We start from the raw sequence: 16,937 nt of genomic DNA, 5'->3' as shown, positions 1-16,937 counted from the left end.
CCTCCAACTGCCAAGCGCAGGGGCAGCTGGTAATACTTCAGGGAATTTTGAAGGTAAGATCCTCAGGAAGAGTGGTTCAGGAAGCTGCTAGGGCTTAACCTAAAAATTCCCAAACTGGAGCCAGCTGACAACAACAAAGGTTCCTGACTGGCACTGCCAAAATTTACCAAGACCAGGTTTACTCTGTTTGCTGCTGCTGCTACTGCTGCTGCTAAGTCGCTTCAGTCGTGTCCGACTCTGTACGACCTCATAGATGGCAGCCCACCAGGCTCCCCCGTCCCTGGGATTCTCCAGGCAAGAACACTGGAGTGGCTGTTTGCTGCACAACAGGCCAATAAGTCAGGAGATGAGTTGTTCAGGCAAAGAATAATGAATTTAATTGGGAAGCTAGCAGACCAAGAAGATGACAGACTAGTGTCTCAAAACACCATCTTCCCTCAGTCCTAATTCAGGTTCCATTTATACAGAGGATGAGGGGAGAGAGAGAGAGAGACCTATGGTAACAGCCACATGCCTGTCTGGCCCCTATTACATTAATATATATCGCTTTAAATTCTGTATATGCAGTACTTTAAGGCAACATTTTTTTAAAGGTTAAATTTAGAAGAAAACCTGCGAGAAAAAACTCCGTTGCTATGGCAACAGGCCACAGCGCAACTTCTTTTCTCTTTGCGGGTTCTACTCTCAAACCTCTGGGCCGCAGGCAAGATGTCCAGCCCTCCCCTTCCTGTTTTTCAGTAGGTGCCAAAGCAGAAAGCAAGGCCCTAGTCAAGGCCCCGCCTCTCCAGTGTGACGGGCAGGCTTTCCGACCCTCAAAATGCTGCCCCCTCCCATCCCCCGTGAGGGCGGTGCCGGGACGTGAAGCGCGGCTGTCGAGGCTCCGCCCCTTGCGGCAGAGCGTGTGGCGTCACTTCCGCCCTCTCGTCCCTCCGGTCGCGGGCGCGAGCTGTGAGGGGATAACGTGTGTGCCTAACTCCTCGGAACCATGGTGAGTCTCGCCCCATAGTCCCTGCCCGAGACCTCCCGTCCCCCGCCGCCCTCTGCTGTCCCCCGCCGCCCTCTGCTGTCCTCCGCCGTCCGCTGCCCCATCTGTATCCCAGCATCGCTGTGCCTGTACCCCGGGTCCGCTGCACATGGCGCAGGCCGCGGCGTGTGGTCTGCGCCGGGCCCGCGGGTGAGGCCCTCCCTGTGAGCCAGAAGGAAGGGTGGGCCTGAAGGCTGGCATTTGTTCTGACTCGGTCTCTGGATAGGCCCAGAACCTCGAAACCTAGGACTAACCCTAAGCTAAGAAATTTCTAGTGCACCGGGCGGGTCAGCGCGCTGGGCCCCTCCCTCCCTCTCAGGGCGGAGCCTGGAGCGGCCCGAAGGTGGTGATGGAAGCCAGGCTGTCGCGTTCCCTCCCCCTCTTGGCGGCATCCTTATTTTTAGTTTAAAATCATTTTTGCGGTCTTTGGTCCTGCCATACTTAGAGTCCGTGTCTTCGGTGTAGAATTTTTTTCGCGGAGCGCTTAAGATATCCAAAAAAGGAATGTCACCTAAGTCGCTCCCTTCGCTTTAAATAAATGACTGCCTAATCATGGAGTGCTTCATTTGTTTAAAAAGGAACATTTCTTCTTTAAATTCATGTTCTTTTAGGTATCTACTTCTAAGTCTAGTGAAACTCATCTACGTATGTATGTTAAAGAATACTGGTATTCAGACTGATTCTTGGTTTTCAATTTTAGGCGTCCCTTTCCCTTGCACCTGTTAATATCTTTAAGGCTGGAGCTGATGAAGAGAGAGCAGAGACAGCTCGCCTGGTAAGCCTTTTCCTCGTTCTTACAAAGATAGAAGAGTGCTTTTTTGTTTGTTTTACGATTTTAAGACTGAAGTTTATTTTGGTCATCTCTGATTTTTATTCCAGTCTTCTTTTATTGGTGCCATTGCTATTGGAGACTTGGTAAAGAGCACGTTGGGACCCAAGGGCATGGTAAGAAAAACAGGGAATTTTAGTATTTTACTGTCGTTTTAGAGCCCTTGGGAATACAAAAACTTGTGGGTGCTTTTTCATATTTAAAACTTAACTGTTAATTATAAAAATTCAGACATAGGTACATTCTCCTTACTGAAAATCAAGACCGTACCCCTAGGACTAAGGTCTCCTTCTGATCACTATCCCCAATACCACTCCCTTCCCCAGTGATAACCACTTATATCCTTTGGATATAAATCTAACGGCTGTCTTTATGTGGATGTACAGGTATCTTATGAATTATAAGACATTTGTTTATATATTCTTTTCATGACGATGTTTTGTCTCGTCAAAGATAGGATTGATGTGTACTTTTTCTGTAGCTTCTGTTTTTTTAGTTTTTTTTTCAGTATAACTAGATATACTCCCTCTGCTCTGTCAAATACTCTTCTGCATCTTGCTTATTTTATCATTTGTATTTATTATTGTATTGTGAGGTACACTTAGTTTTTCTCTTACAGTATTCAAACAGCCTTGTTAATGTCTCGCTCTTCTAGTGTCTCTAGGACTGGAGAAGGGTAGGATATCAAGGTTTGCTTTGGGAGCGGGTATATACAGTGAAACAGTTTGGAGTCTGCCATATAACCCTTCAGAGTATTTACACATTAGCAATCTGAGATTACTGATTAATCCATGCATCATTCCAGATGTACTTCTGTCTTAACCTGAAGCAAATATGTTCCTTTCAGGACAAAATATTGTTAAGCAGTGGACGAGATGCATCTCTTATGGTAACCAATGATGGTGCAACTATTTTAAAAAACATTGGTGTGGACAACCCAGCTGCTAAAGTTCTAGTTGGTGAGTCTTAGGACGGCATTTGTTAGCATTTGGAAACAGTTTTTAAACAGACTGTGTTGACTGACTGTCCTTTTGATTAATCGATGTCTACTTTTTTACTGATAATTATCATTATTAAAATACAAACTCCTAGATGTGGTACATATACATGATGGAATATTACTCAACCATAAAAAAGAATGAAATAATGCCATTTGCAGCAACATGGATGAACCTAGAGCTTATCAAACTATGTTAAGTAGGTTAGAGAAGGACAAATACCATATGATATCATTTATTTGTGGATTATGACAGAAATGAACGTATTTATGAAATAAGAACAGACTTAGATACACAGACAAACTTGTGGTTGCCAGGAGAGAAGGGAGAGGTGAAAGAAGGAAGGATTGGGAGTTTGAGATTAGCAGATGCAAACTATATTGTATATAGAATGGATAAACAACAAAGCCCTAATATATAGCCCAGGGAACTGTATTCAGTATCCTGTGATAAGCTGTAACTGAAAATAATATGAAAAAGAATATGTGTACAACTGAATCACTTTGTTGTATAATAAAAATTAACATTTTAAGTCAACTATACTTGAGCAAAATTTTTTAAATAGAGTCTTGGAGTGTGATGTACTTACTGATGGTGAAACTACTGTATTTCAGACTGAAGAGTTCCAAAGAATTTGTTAGGTGAGGACACCTAGATAAGTAAGATTTAGACTGGTAGTGAGTATGTTTGGAGAATTAGATGAGGTACCAAGAAGTATTAATAATTTCAAAAGCAGAATCACATATAAGTGAGTTATTAACTAGCTTTTTCCTGGTAGATATGTCAAGGGTTCAAGATGATGAAGTTGGTGATGGCACTACATCTGTTACTGTTCTTGCAGCAGAATTGCTAAGGGTAAGAATATCTGAGTAACTTCATCTCGCTGGATATTTTTTCCTACTCTGGTATTGAGTGTCATAAGTAATCAGATTCTTTCTTATTACAAATTTGCTATTGATGTGTGTTTCCACTATTTATTAATAGGAAGCAGAATCCTTAATTGCAAAAAAGATTCATCCACAGACCATTATTGCGGGTTGGAGAGAAGCCACAAAGGCAGCAAGACAGGCTCTATTGAATTCTGCAGTCGACCATGGGTTGGTATACCACAGTACTACTGTATTAAACATTTAATATTCTTTTCAAAATATACTTAGTTCAGGAAGTCTAGAGAGCAGTGGAAAGCACACATGGACATGGTTCTGTTACCTCATCCTGCCTCAACAGCAACCAGAAAAGCCCCACATTACCTGCCAGAGGTAGTCCCTAAGTTAAAATTTGGGGTTCTGGCTTTTTGCATATATAATCACAATAAAGTAGTATTATATAGAAGATTTTTTAGCCTCTTTAACCTAGTTGAATAGCAAGCACAATTTTTAGGTGTTGGTGTACTTTATTAATTTTAGTAGAGGTATATGCATTTGATTATGTTACTGCTGTAATTTACTTATCTGTAATTGGAGATTTTGAGTTTTGACAATTTTTTATTTTATAATGTTGTGACAAAGTCGTTACTTAAAAAAGTAGTATAATTTCTGGGTCCTTTGTTTACCTTACAAGTAGTTCTCTAGAAAAAGATCGTTAATTTACAGATCCACTGGCTGTGTAACTGTCTGTTTCCCCGTGTTCTTGAAATTTTTGTTTGCTTGTGTCTCTGCTTTGGTAGCTTGCCAGCTTGGTGGGGAAAATAGTATTAGTTTGTTTGTATTTCTTGATTACTGATAAGGTTTAATTTTTTTCTATGACTAAAGAACCCTGACTGGTTGAGGTAACAGTATCTATTGGCAAACACTATTTGGATAAGTTTTGGAAACGTAAAGCAAAGTTGATAACTTTGGAGAAGCATTTTAAGACCTGACGTGAATTTTTTTGCTTGGTTTTTTTTGGTTTGTATTTTAGTTCCGATGAAGTTAAGTTCCGTCAAGATTTAATGAACATTGCAGGGACAACACTATCCTCAAAACTTCTTACTCATCATAAAGACCACTTTACTAAGTTAGCTGTGGAAGCTGTTCTCAGACTAAAAGGCTCTGGTAACCTGGAGGCAATTCATGTCATCAAAAAGCTAGGAGGAAGTCTGGCAGATTCCTATTTAGATGAAGGTATGTATATATTGTATATGGGAAAAGACGTGTTGACTAGATGTTGAAAGCTAAATACTGAGTGAATCCTTATTTATTTAGTCAGGACTAGTGACACTTTACAAAGCGAGAAAACTTGACTTTAAGGGAACAAATCATGTTGCAATGATTTTTGTCACCTTAATCCACTTGTTATATTGACAGTGTACTTGACCTACTCATACTATCCCAGCATTTCTTTGATAACCTCTAGGTTTTAGTTTATACTATGAAGTAAGTTACAGTTTCTAATAAAGAGACTTAGTTTTCTTCTACTTAAAGTCAGCTATTGTCAAATGGTATTTTTTCTGGGATTGAAAGTGTTCTCTAGGAAGGGTCTGGGTAGGTCATGTTGGTTGACAGATGTTGAAGACACAGTTTCTGGTGTTCTTGAGGAGTGATAAATGTCTTAGTATTTTTATGCTATGTCCTTAATAATAGTATGTTTTGTTCTTACAGTATGTTCACAGTACATTTACTTCACAAAGGGACCTGTAGACAGTGTAGGCATTCTATAGAGAAGGGGGGAAAAAAGGAATAAATTATGTTTTATAGTTTCTGCTTTACTAGTCAGTGATTTGGAGTCGGGGTTAGTTGCAGAAATTCATGTTGTCTCTCTTTCACAGGTGTAACAATTCTGAAAATACTCTAGGTTGAATTTATAGGCAAGGGCTGTATAGCATTTCTAATAGAGTTTGGTGGTAGAGAAAGAATTAAGGCAAGAATAGTGACCATTGAATGTCTGCTCTGTGCCAGGCATTCTACTGGAATTGTACTCAAAATCTCATTTCTTTATCATGATGTTGATCCATTGAATGAGAATTAAGTTCAGCTGAATAGAGCAGAAAACCCAAGGTGTGATAAATGAGTTAAAAGATGTATCTAAAGGAAGCAGTTAAACACAAGTATTTTCAATTCGTATGAATACAGTTAACACAGTATTCAATTCGTATGATCATTTTGGGCCCCTTGGCTACTAATGACATCTCTGCTACTGTTGATATTCCTGTTTATAGATGAGTAGTTAGGGTTGGAAATTTGGTCCAAGCTTGTATACATAGCCCATAAGCAGCATGAGCATGAGGGGGACAGGTTTGTCTGACTGCTCTCCATGGTGTTTCATGTTAATCACAGCCTCAGTTTTTTAAAAAGTTCAGTAGTCTCTATCTGAATCTTAAGAGCTTGTTTTGTGTTGGTTTTAAGCTAATGAAAGTGGATTAATAAGTTTGCATTGCAACTCACACACCTGCAAACATAATATGTATCTGAGATAAAAGATTCAAAAATAACTTTTTTTTAATTAGCTCATTTTTATTGAAGTATATAACTTGTACAAAAAAATGGTCTGTTTACTGTTCATATTTCTACTGTGCCTCATATTTTCTTTTTTGCATGTTATTTTTTAAATAATCTGCTAAGTTAATTTTTATGGTCACTGGTGTGGAATGCAATTTAGGTTCTAGGAGCTTGATGAATTAGACTAGAAATGGCATTCTTTGAAAGAGTAATTTGATAAAGCATGTTACTTTAAAAGATTCATTGATACAGCCTTGAAGTATTTAATAAAATTCTGTTTTAACAGGCTTTCTGTTGGATAAAAAAATTGGTGTAAATCAACCAAAACGAATTGAAAATGCTAAAATTCTTATTGCAAATACTGGTATGGATACAGACAAAATTAAGGTATATTAACTACATTTCCTGGATTTCTGATTGTTAGCTGCTGTAAACTTGGGTTGGGAATCAGTTGTACTTGATATATATATATATATATATATGTGTGTGTGTGTGTGTGTGTGTGTGAATATATATGAGTGTGTGTTTATATTGTATGTGTGCGTTCACAGTGCACACAGTTTTGTTGTATTTACATTAAAAAGTTTTAAGTATGCTGTGAAACTTAAGGAAAGTGATGCTATTTTTTATGCTTTCCTTTGTTTTAGATATTTGGTTCCCGGGTGAGAGTTGATTCTACAGCAAAGGTTGCTGAAATAGAACACGCAGAAAAGGAAAAAATGAAGGAGAAAGTTGAACGTATTCTTAAGCATGGGATAAATTGCTTTATTAACAGGTCTGTTTGTATTTGCTAACAATATAATGATCCAAGAAAGGGCCTTGTTTTTCTGGAATGATTTAGAAAAATTCTTATAGAATTTAGTTGTTTATTATTTAGGAAGTGGTTTTTTCCCCAAAATATAAGTAAGATTGTACAGCAAGGCAGTTGCCTTACTAAATCATTTAATATGCTTTATGAAACTTTTTCTCTATCAATGATAGCAGTTTTCTGATTTGCATTTCTTTGATTGCTGGCAAGGTAAAAATGTTTTCATGTTTTTCTTAATCTGATGTATTTTATCTTGTGAAGTAACAATTTTGAACAATGTTTTTTCATATTTTTATTTATAGGCAACTAATTTATAATTATCCTGAACAACTCTTTGGTGCTGCTGGTGTTATGGCTATTGAGCATGCAGATTTTGTAGGCGTGGAACGCCTCGCTCTTGTCACAGGTATGGAAAAAAGACATTAACTTCTAACAAATAATCACTCTTGGATTTATTGAGAATTAGTGTATGTAACTCATTTCTAAAAGTAAAAAGAAAGTACTTCGTACCTGAAAAGGGTACCTTAAAGTGCCCTTATGGTCCCTAGAATCTAAACAGCTATTCACAATCTTTGATATCTTTAGTCACATTCATTTTTAACATATCAAATGCCAGCTTCACTGTAGGTTTAGATTTATTTTTGCTGTGTTGTTTTAAAGGTACTATATCTTTTTCTTACAAACACTCAGGACCGCTATTCTAAACATAGTCTAGATAAACTGAAGCTTAAAAAAAGGAGTCTTGAGTTTTAGTTTATTCATTTAATTCTAGTGCTAAGTGAGTAGTATTCACTTTGTGCCTGGTGTGGTACTCCCTGTTCACTCTATGTGCCTGGTGAATAGTACTCTATTGAACATTTAACTATATGCCAGACAGTGGGTCAAATACTTAAACATTGTTTTTGTTAACTTTTTTAAATTTATGAAAGTAATAAATGTTGAATAAGTGTGAAACAGTCCAGGAGTGTATGATGAAAAGTTGGTTTACTCCAGTATCGTTCAATACAGGTATGGGTTTTATAGTCACAGTGTAGACTAAAAAGTGCATTTACAGATATATCTACATCAAAATGACATACAGTGCAGTTACTCACTTTTTTAGTGGTGGTAACTGCTAAGTAGCCCTTGAAAACTAAGTATAACAACATTTATCCTGTTTCAAGAGCTTGACAATGTATAGGTTGGAAAGTTGGTTTGTGATCTGGCAGTGAGAATTCCACGAATGGGGTTTAGATGTAAAGCCACAAGGAACACCACATTCAGTTTGGAACTGCTATTTGTATTAGACGAAATTATACTAAGTAGATGGTAGGATTGGACTTACTTCAAAATAACGTCTTAAGCCATTTTCAGTAATTTGAGAAGCATAGTCTTCTGACCTAAAGAGAGACGTTTTACTTGGAGGTGGGTTTACTTCCTTTAGAAGTTATTGCATATTTGATACTTAGGTGATAAATCGTATGATGTTCATTTTATTTAATTACTTCCTTAATGCAGCAAAATTAAAGATATAAGAAATGTGAATGATAGCACATTCATGGTATAAGTTATTATCACAAGGACTTGATAATGTGAAATTGCCACATACATTCAGAAGATTTACTGCTTCAAGCACACCAGCTGTTTGGCTGTGAATTAGACTCCATGGTGGCTCCCATCCTTAGTAAACTCATCTGTTGTCAAGATGTGTGAAATTGGGTCTTGCAAATGGACTTTAAATATTTTGTAAGCAGGTGTACATGAGTGAGTGAGTGTAGGATCAGTGAAAATTCTCATAAGCCAAATTGGTCTCAGTTGGGGCATATGATATCCCAAACATCTATTGTGTCTCACGTTCCAGAACTGTCTCTGGAATTTGCCAACCAAAAATAAGAGCTTCAGCTATACAAGTGAGTATAAATTAGTAGAGTTGGGAAGACCAGAGTCCTTTTTATAAAGTTAATTGTACAGTAGAAATAAAGCATGAATTATTTAGCCAATTTATCGGTAAGGTGTAGGAAAAGGGGTTGGGTTGATGATTGAGGGTATCTTATTAAGAGAGAGAGTAAAGAGCTAGAGAAAAGGGTTTTGTTTGATTTATTTATTTTATTGGCTACCTCACGCAGCAAGTGAAATCTTAGTTCCCAGACCGTGAATCGAACCCATGCCCCCTCAAGTGGAAGCAGAGTCTTCATTACTGGATCACCAGGGAAGTCTGAGAAAAGGATTTTAAAATGGAAGCCTAACTTTGTCTTAATTAACAACCAGGAAAGGAAATGTTTATAGCATGGAAGGTGGAGGGAAGATAGGAATAAAGGGAAGACCTAAGGAAGAAAATGAATTTGCTTTTTTGCCTTCTCATTAAGTTTGCTCTGGGAAATCCTCAGTATACATTTCCCCCTTCTCTAGGCCTTATATTACAGGAGCTTTCTGACACTTCAGTTATTGTAATAATTCACAGATACCAAGTGCTCACTATTTGAAGCAGTTCCTAATGTCAGTGCACCTGTTGATATAATAAGATTAGCCAAATATTTTCATGTTTGGTGATACTAGATCATAGAATACTAGTCTTCTAGACTGAATTCAGAAGAAAGTCTGAATTTGTTGATAAATTCAGCCTTAAAGGTAAATGTCAAAATCTCAGTTAAGGTGGAATTATATAACATGCATAGAGGAAGCCAGATTGCTTGTATTTGAATTTCAGTTTCATATTTGTTTGAACTATGTAACCTTAGATGAAAACGAAACATTTCCTTGCCTCAGTTTTACCATTTCTAAATGGAGTGATAAATGAAACCTGTCTTCTTATGGTTGTTGTGAAGATTAAATAATTTAGTTTGTATAAAGTGCTTCAGAGTGCTTGGCATATAGTAAGCAGTCAATATGTTTTCTGTTCATTTTTGCTTGTAAGAAAGCGGAAATTTCAAACCTATTGTGCATTTAATTAATGAATATTTTTGTTCATAGGTGGTGAAATTGCCTCTACCTTTGACCATCCAGAACTAGTGAAGCTTGGAAGTTGTAAACTTATTGAGGAGGTCATGATTGGAGAAGACAAACTCATTCACTTTTCTGGGGTAGCCCTTGGTGAGTGCTTATGTAGATTCTGGTTTGGGTTCCTAAACCTTTTGTTTAGGCTCTGTTGTTTAGGTTCCTAAACCTTTTAGGCTCTGTTGGTTTAGGTTCCTAAACCTTTTGTTTAGGCTCTGTTGAAGTGAAAGAAAGTTACTACAGTTACTAGAATATATGTCTTAATTCTTAAAAAACATGGTGTATGCTAATTTCAGTCTCTTGAGGGCAGCCTGTTAACCTTGTCTTTGTGAGCAATGCATATTCAATGTAATTGTTTCAGATAATTTAGAACTGCTAGGAATGTGGATTGTTAGCAAAGAGAATGTGCAGCAATAAAAGACATATCAGCTTTCAAAACCACATAATATAACCTAAATAATAGAAGGCAAATTTTTATGTTTTACAGCTTGAGTTCGTTGTGACATGAGAACATTATTTTCTTTTTAATTTTAGGTGAGGCTTGCACCATTGTTCTGCGTGGTGCCACTCAGCAAATTTTAGATGAAGCAGAAAGATCTTTGCATGATGCTCTTTGTGTTCTTGCCCAGACTGTGAAAGATTCTAGAACAGTTTATGGAGGAGGTAAGCATTTGAAAAATATTGAACATATTTTATTTATTGAAGTGTAGTAGTGGCTTTTGACTTTTAATGCTTCTTACTTCGTACTGCCTGTGCACTTAATTTTTAATAGATCTTGAAGTCTTATTTAGTGTCTTGGAGGCAACTGAGTGTAATGATTTATGTTCTTGGAATTTTAATCTGTAGGCTGTTCTGAGATGCTGATGGCTCATGCCGTGACACAGCTTGCCAGTAGAACACCAGGCAAAGAAGCTGTTGCAATGGAGTCTTACGCTAAAGCACTGAGAATGGTAAGTTAATGAAAAAGGGAGCCCTGAATTTATACATTCTTTTATCTTGGACAGAAAATGTTTCCTTTTTTGGCTTTTAAGAAAAGAATGGTTTACACTGCTTAAATTCGATTTTGGAGTTTATAAACCTCTTCATGAGCAGTAATTAAGAGGAAACAGATTTTACATTATTTCTAAATGTACAGTTTTAGAAAGCTTTTCTTCTAGTTGGTAAATGAACTCTGTTGGTAGAGTAGATAGTTACCATGTCCTCTTCACTTTGTAGTTGCCAACCATCATAGCTGACAATGCGGGCTATGACAGTGCAGACCTGGTGGCACAGCTCCGAGCTGCCCATAGTGAAGGCAAAACAACTGCTGGACTGGGTAAGAAAGTGATTGGCATCTTGTGGGAGTTCTTAAGAGTAGCTCTTTACCAAATTCTTTTTTTTTAATGTGAATTTTCATAACAACCATGTAAAAGATTCCTATGACCCTTGCCTTCATAACCATTATGTTGTTATTTAGTTGCTATGTTGTATCTGACTCATTTTGACCCTATGGACTGTAGCTCATTAGGCTCCTCTGTCCATGGGATTTCCTAAGCAAGAAGACTGGAGTGGGTTGCCATTCTCTTCTTCAGGGGATCTTCCAACCCATGGATCAAACCCATGTCTCCTGCATTGGCAGGCAAATTCTTTACTACTGAGCCACCAGGGGGAAAGTGGCCTAAAAAAGACTTACTTCAGATTGAAAATTTTCCCAATAAAATGGTCTAGGACGTAAAAGGAATATTTTTAAGGGTAGGTAATCCTGGCACTGGACAAAAGAGAGTTAATGAATAACGATCTTACAGAAGATGAAGGGGGAGTCTAATAAGAAAAATAGATGATTTAAATTCTCCTTCAGTTCTTTAGATTCCATGGTGTAGTCAGTGATGAACAAATTTTCTTCAGTTTTATAGGTGATGTGTTGCATATAAATTTTCTATTATTTGACATAGTTACCCTTCATTAATACAGATAATCAGTAGTTGATCTTTTAATTTTCTAAAAGGTTTTCCTTGAGTGATAATCTGATGAGAATACTCTAATTAAATTGAATAGTTGGCTTTGTAATTACATATTTTTTTATGTCAGGTTTAATTTTATTAATGTGTTCTGTTATTAGATATGTTTTGATACTTTAGTTAAGACTAGTTGTTTATCTAGTGAATATTTCTCAGATATGAAGGAAGGTACCATTGGAGATATGTCGGTACTGGGTATAACAGAAAGTTTCCAGGTGAAGCGACAAGTTCTTTTAAGTGCAGCTGAAGCAGCAGAGGTGATTCTGCGTGTGGACAACATCATCAAGGCAGCACCAAGGTATTGTAACACTTTAAAAACCATCTCTTAGGAAAAATTAACATGGAAACAACAGCTGTATTTTTGTTAATTGTAGTTGATGGGAAGTGGAGCCATTTTGTCTAGATAGCAGTATTTTGCCAGTTACTTAAAATACGTGGTCACAACTCTTAGATTTAAACCAGAAAAGCTTAGTGGGGAGAAGGATATGGGTAACACAGGGTAGCCCTCAAGATTGAAAGGGCACAAAAGAGTAGGCTTCGGAAAGTCTAAAACCAGAGAGCATATAGGTAGGGAGGTAGTAGTAAGAAATGATGTCTGTTTACCAGGATGAGTTGGCTCCAGTCATTTTATGTCTGGGTATACTTTTCTATATATATAGAAAAGTATTTCTATATATTTCATATATTTCTATATATATGTATATATTCTTCGGCACATAATGTGCAGAGTTCCTTACATGTTCCTATTCCAATTCAGTCTGACTGGAATGTGTCCTATTCCAGTTCATGTCTGACTCTTTGCGACCCCATGGACTGCAGCATGCCAGGCTTCCCTGTCCCGGAGCTTGCTCAAACTTATGTCTGTCGAGTTGGTGATGCCGTCCAACCATCTTTTCCTCTGTCGTCCCCTTCTCCTGGCTTCAGTCTTTCCCAGCATCAGGGTCTTTTTCCATGAGTCAGTTCTTCACGTCACGTGGCCAAAGTATTGGAGTTTTCAGCTTCAGCATCAGTCCTTCTGATGAATATTCAGGATTAATTTCCTTTAGGATTGACTGGTTTGATCTTGCAGTCCAAAGGACTCTGAAAAGTCATCTCCAATACCACAGTTGTATCATCAATTCTTCCGCACTCAGATTTCTTTAAAGTCCAACTCTCACATACATACATGACTACTGGAAAAACCGTAGCTTTGACTAGACGGACCTTTGTTAGCCAAGTAATGTCTCTTTTTTAAGATGCTGTCTAGATTGGTCATAGCTTTTCTTCCAAGGAGCAAGCATCTTAGCAAGCATCTTTTAATTTCATGGCTGCAGTCACCATCTGCAGTGATTTTGGAACCCAAGAAAATAAGTCTGTCACTGTTTCCATTATTTCCCCGTCCTGTTCCAGTACCATTTTTTTGGCCGTTACTTACGAGATTGTAGTTCCCCAGTCGGGGATTGAACCCGAGCCTCCTGCAGTGGAAATGCAGAGTCTTAACCACTGGACTGCCAGGGAAATCCCTCCAGCAGCTTTTCTCAGATGAAACTCATTCACGCAAAAATGACTAGGTGGCCAGAAAAATCTTAGCATTTGAAGATTCAGTTAATAATTTTAATTAAATTAACTGCTTGTAGCTAGTTAGTTACCAAAACCATTAATTTTTATTAGTGGGAAGTTCAGGGATATGGGAGGGGATGGTGGCTTGGACTGGCAGATAGAGGTGAAGGTGGTAAGGAGGGATTGATAATAAATCTATTTTAGGTGGTAGAGTCAGCAGGATTTGATGATGGGTTGGATATAAGGTCTGTGAGAAAAGGGAATTGATAATTCAAGGGTGGGTTTTTGAGGGGGCAGTCTTAAAGATTTTTATTCAAAGCTCCTTAATAATTGCCACATTTCTCCAATACATTAAGCATATTCCCACTTCATGGGAAGTGGGGGGAAATTCTAAATTTTGTCAGAAATATCTCAGTTATGTTTTAACATGACAGTATTAAACATTTTTAGTTCAGAAATAAAACATGTAAATTCCCAGCAACTAAAATAACAGTAACAAAACAATACTGGGCCACGTCATTCAAGGTTTTTGTTGTGGAAAATAGAAGTTTCTCTTAACTGAGGTGGAGGAAGGCTTTGGGAGGAAAGATGGGGGTTGTCAGCTTTGGACATTTGAGATAGTAATCTTTGAGAAAGCGATTAGTTGGATCATTGAGCCTGTAATTTAGGGAAGAAATTCAACTATCGTTAAAGTTTTAGGAGTTGTCAGCCTGTATGTGGTAGTATAGAAGGTCACACTACTAATTGAGTTCCCAAAAGAGTGAATGTATCTAGAGAAGGGAAAGGGTTTTTTGTTTTTTTTTAAAGGACTGAATGCTTGAAATTCCAGTAATAAGTTTGAATTAGAACAGCCGTCAAGAGTCAGTAAGAAGGATTTTATTAAACTGGATAATGGATACATGAGGATTCATTGTACAGTCTCTACTTTTATATACTTTTGAAGTTTCCCATAATTCAAAAGTCTAAGGTTGGGTTGGGGGAGTGCCCCTGAGGTAGGAGGAATGTGTGTAGCAGCCAGGTAACGTATTTGGGGAGGAGGAGTGATCAGCTCCCAAGATGATGCAAATAGGTCAAGTAAGGACTGAAAATTGATCTTAAAAATTGGATTTAGCAACGAGGTTGTTGGTGTTCTTAATGGGCAGTTTCAGTGGAATAGAGAGGGCAAAAGCTTGAAGTAAATTCGATAGAGTCTGGGGAAAGAGGAATTGTATGTAGTCTGCTTTTTCAGGGAATGTTACTGTGAATGAGAGCAGAGACGTGGGATGGTAGCTAGAGGAGGTGTGGTCATTTCTGTGAAAATTGAGTGTGTTCATCTGGGAGCAGTTTCATCAAGAGGAAGTGATGGATGCAGAAGAGGGGCACAGTCCGCCAGCAGCTGCTGTTGGACCCAGGGAACAAGAGGAGGAACGGGAGGAAGTAGGAATGTTACTAGGAAATGATGTCCCACGTGGACGAAGTTCCTCGTGCCCCTGCAGCACTCCTTCCATTGGATTTCTCCTATGAATGGCAGCTGTCCTCTTTCTGTTAGAGGAAGGAAAGAGTAGAAAATAGTGATTTGGATGTGGACAGAAAAGCTAAAATGATACGCAGATCTCCCACTGTGGTGAGTGGAAAGGACTGGGCTACAAAATCTAGATTCTCTCTTCTTCTAGCATTGGGAGAATAGGGTAATGAGGAGCACTCATATTTTGAAATGGAAAGTTAACGAGGGAAGGAAAAGTTTACAAAATTTTCTTGGAAGCAGTGCCAACAAAGATGGGTAAATACTGCTACATTTTTTGTTGTCTTCAAGTAGAATGATAGCAAGGCAAAACAGTTATATAGGTAAAATTTTCTGACTTGGGGGTAAGGTCGCATAGCTGCCTCAGAAGTTTTTGTAATAACTTGGCTCCCTTAACCACATTTGAAATACAAACTATAGTACCTTGTTTGAGCTGGTATCACTGTTTTTGAAGTTCAAGTGTCTTAAAAATATTAGACAGTCTGAGTAATTTGCAGTAAAGAAATATGAATTTTTTAAAACTTGGTTGTGCTTCCCAAACATACTGGGCTGTGGACTTCTCTTCATACTCATTATTAATCTCCAGGGAGTGTTTAGTGACAGATGCTTGACAACTTTTTCTTTATTGACATCCTTTGGTCATACTCCCATAAATTGGAAGGTTTATCTCTATATGATCCTAATATGTTTTAGTCTGGATCTGTTTTTATGCTTTTTTGCTTCTCTTAACTGTTGTGCTTGCCTCATGAAGTAGTGTTTCCACAGTCAGGAAGTAAGAAAATTTCACTAGTACCCCTACCATGCCCCCTTCCTGATTCACTGTATGGTTACCAGAGAATAAAAATTTAACATTAAAGATGTGGGAAGTACTGTTGACATACTTGAGTGAATTACCCAAGTCCATCACCAACTTTTTGTTTTCATTCATTTAGAATAGTGACCCAGAAGTTTTAATTTAGAAACCCCAAAGACTTGTCATTTTACAACTTCTGACTGAGAGAACCATCTTTGACTCATTTCGTAAAATTAACTAGCATAAGCTAAAAACATGAACTAACCATTTTCTGGAAAGTATATATTTGGTAAGTAGGTTGTTTGGGTGAGAAGCTGAGAACTGCTGAGTACCTACCTGCAACCCGCACACTGCAGATTTTTCCTGTTCTCTTAACAATACAATAATTAAGGGATGTTAACTGTGAGATAGAAACATCCTTTTTACACATTTAAAATTGGTTTTAATAAAAGTAGTACTCTAGCTGCGTTTGTATTTAATATAGACCTTCGGTTACAGTCATGCTTTTCATTTTCACTATTGCCCTGTTTTAATTCTTACAGGAAGCGTGTCCCTGATCACCACCCCTGTTAAGCATTCCCGTATGCTGTTGAGCTCTGGACCAGTTCATAGTAAAGTTGTGTTTGAAAGACTTTGACTTCCTGAAAGAAGAATATAGAATTGAAGTTTATCTGTGGCTGTTATGTCCTTAAATTTGGACATTTAACTGACCTTCTATTTTAACATGGGTCTAATTTATTTGCTGTTTCATTTCTATAAAATTCAGTTGATTTAAGAGTTCATTCCTCATACTGTGCATCAAAATAAAAATTTGAACAATTACTTAGTTCTTAACTGACTTAGTGATTTGTACCTGGTTTACTCTAAATGGGAGTGAATTATTATATTTGGAGTGTAGAGTTGTTCTAGTTTAATTAATGATTGATATTACATATTTATGAAAAAATTATTTTGATTAATGTAAGGCCAAGTGAGACATTATAAACTTTATCATTTGATTCTTAATCATACATTTTCCAGTTGACCATTTTGTTTTGTGAAAGAAACATATAGTACTCT

The 16,937-nt window shown here is 37.5% G+C and overlaps 1 protein-coding gene across 1 annotated transcript; it reads left to right on the top strand.

Annotated features, from left to right (window-relative positions):
* Positions 1–887: 887 nt before the first annotated feature.
* On the top strand, positions 888–16,700 carry CCT2 (chaperonin containing TCP1 subunit 2). The gene is made up of 16 exons (XM_061416502.1): positions 888–988; positions 1,725–1,799; positions 1,904–1,969; positions 2,701–2,812; positions 3,630–3,706; positions 3,836–3,948; positions 4,751–4,953; positions 6,554–6,654; positions 6,915–7,042; positions 7,378–7,481; positions 10,025–10,144; positions 10,583–10,711; positions 10,895–10,998; positions 11,264–11,363; positions 12,202–12,343; positions 16,421–16,700. The coding sequence occupies exons 1-16, from the start codon at positions 986–988 to the stop codon at positions 16,449–16,451; spliced, it is 1,608 nt and encodes a 535-aa protein (XP_061272486.1). The 5' UTR covers positions 888–985; the 3' UTR covers positions 16,452–16,700.
* The last annotated feature ends 237 nt before the right edge of the window (positions 16,701–16,937 follow it).

This window comes from Bos javanicus, chromosome 5 (assembly GCF_032452875.1).
Source record: "Bos javanicus breed banteng chromosome 5, ARS-OSU_banteng_1.0, whole genome shotgun sequence".
In the NCBI taxonomy this organism is placed as follows: domain Eukaryota; kingdom Metazoa; phylum Chordata; class Mammalia; order Artiodactyla; family Bovidae; genus Bos; species Bos javanicus.
Note: the sequence above shows the minus strand (reverse complement) of the source record. Positions and strands in the feature narration are given on the sequence as shown.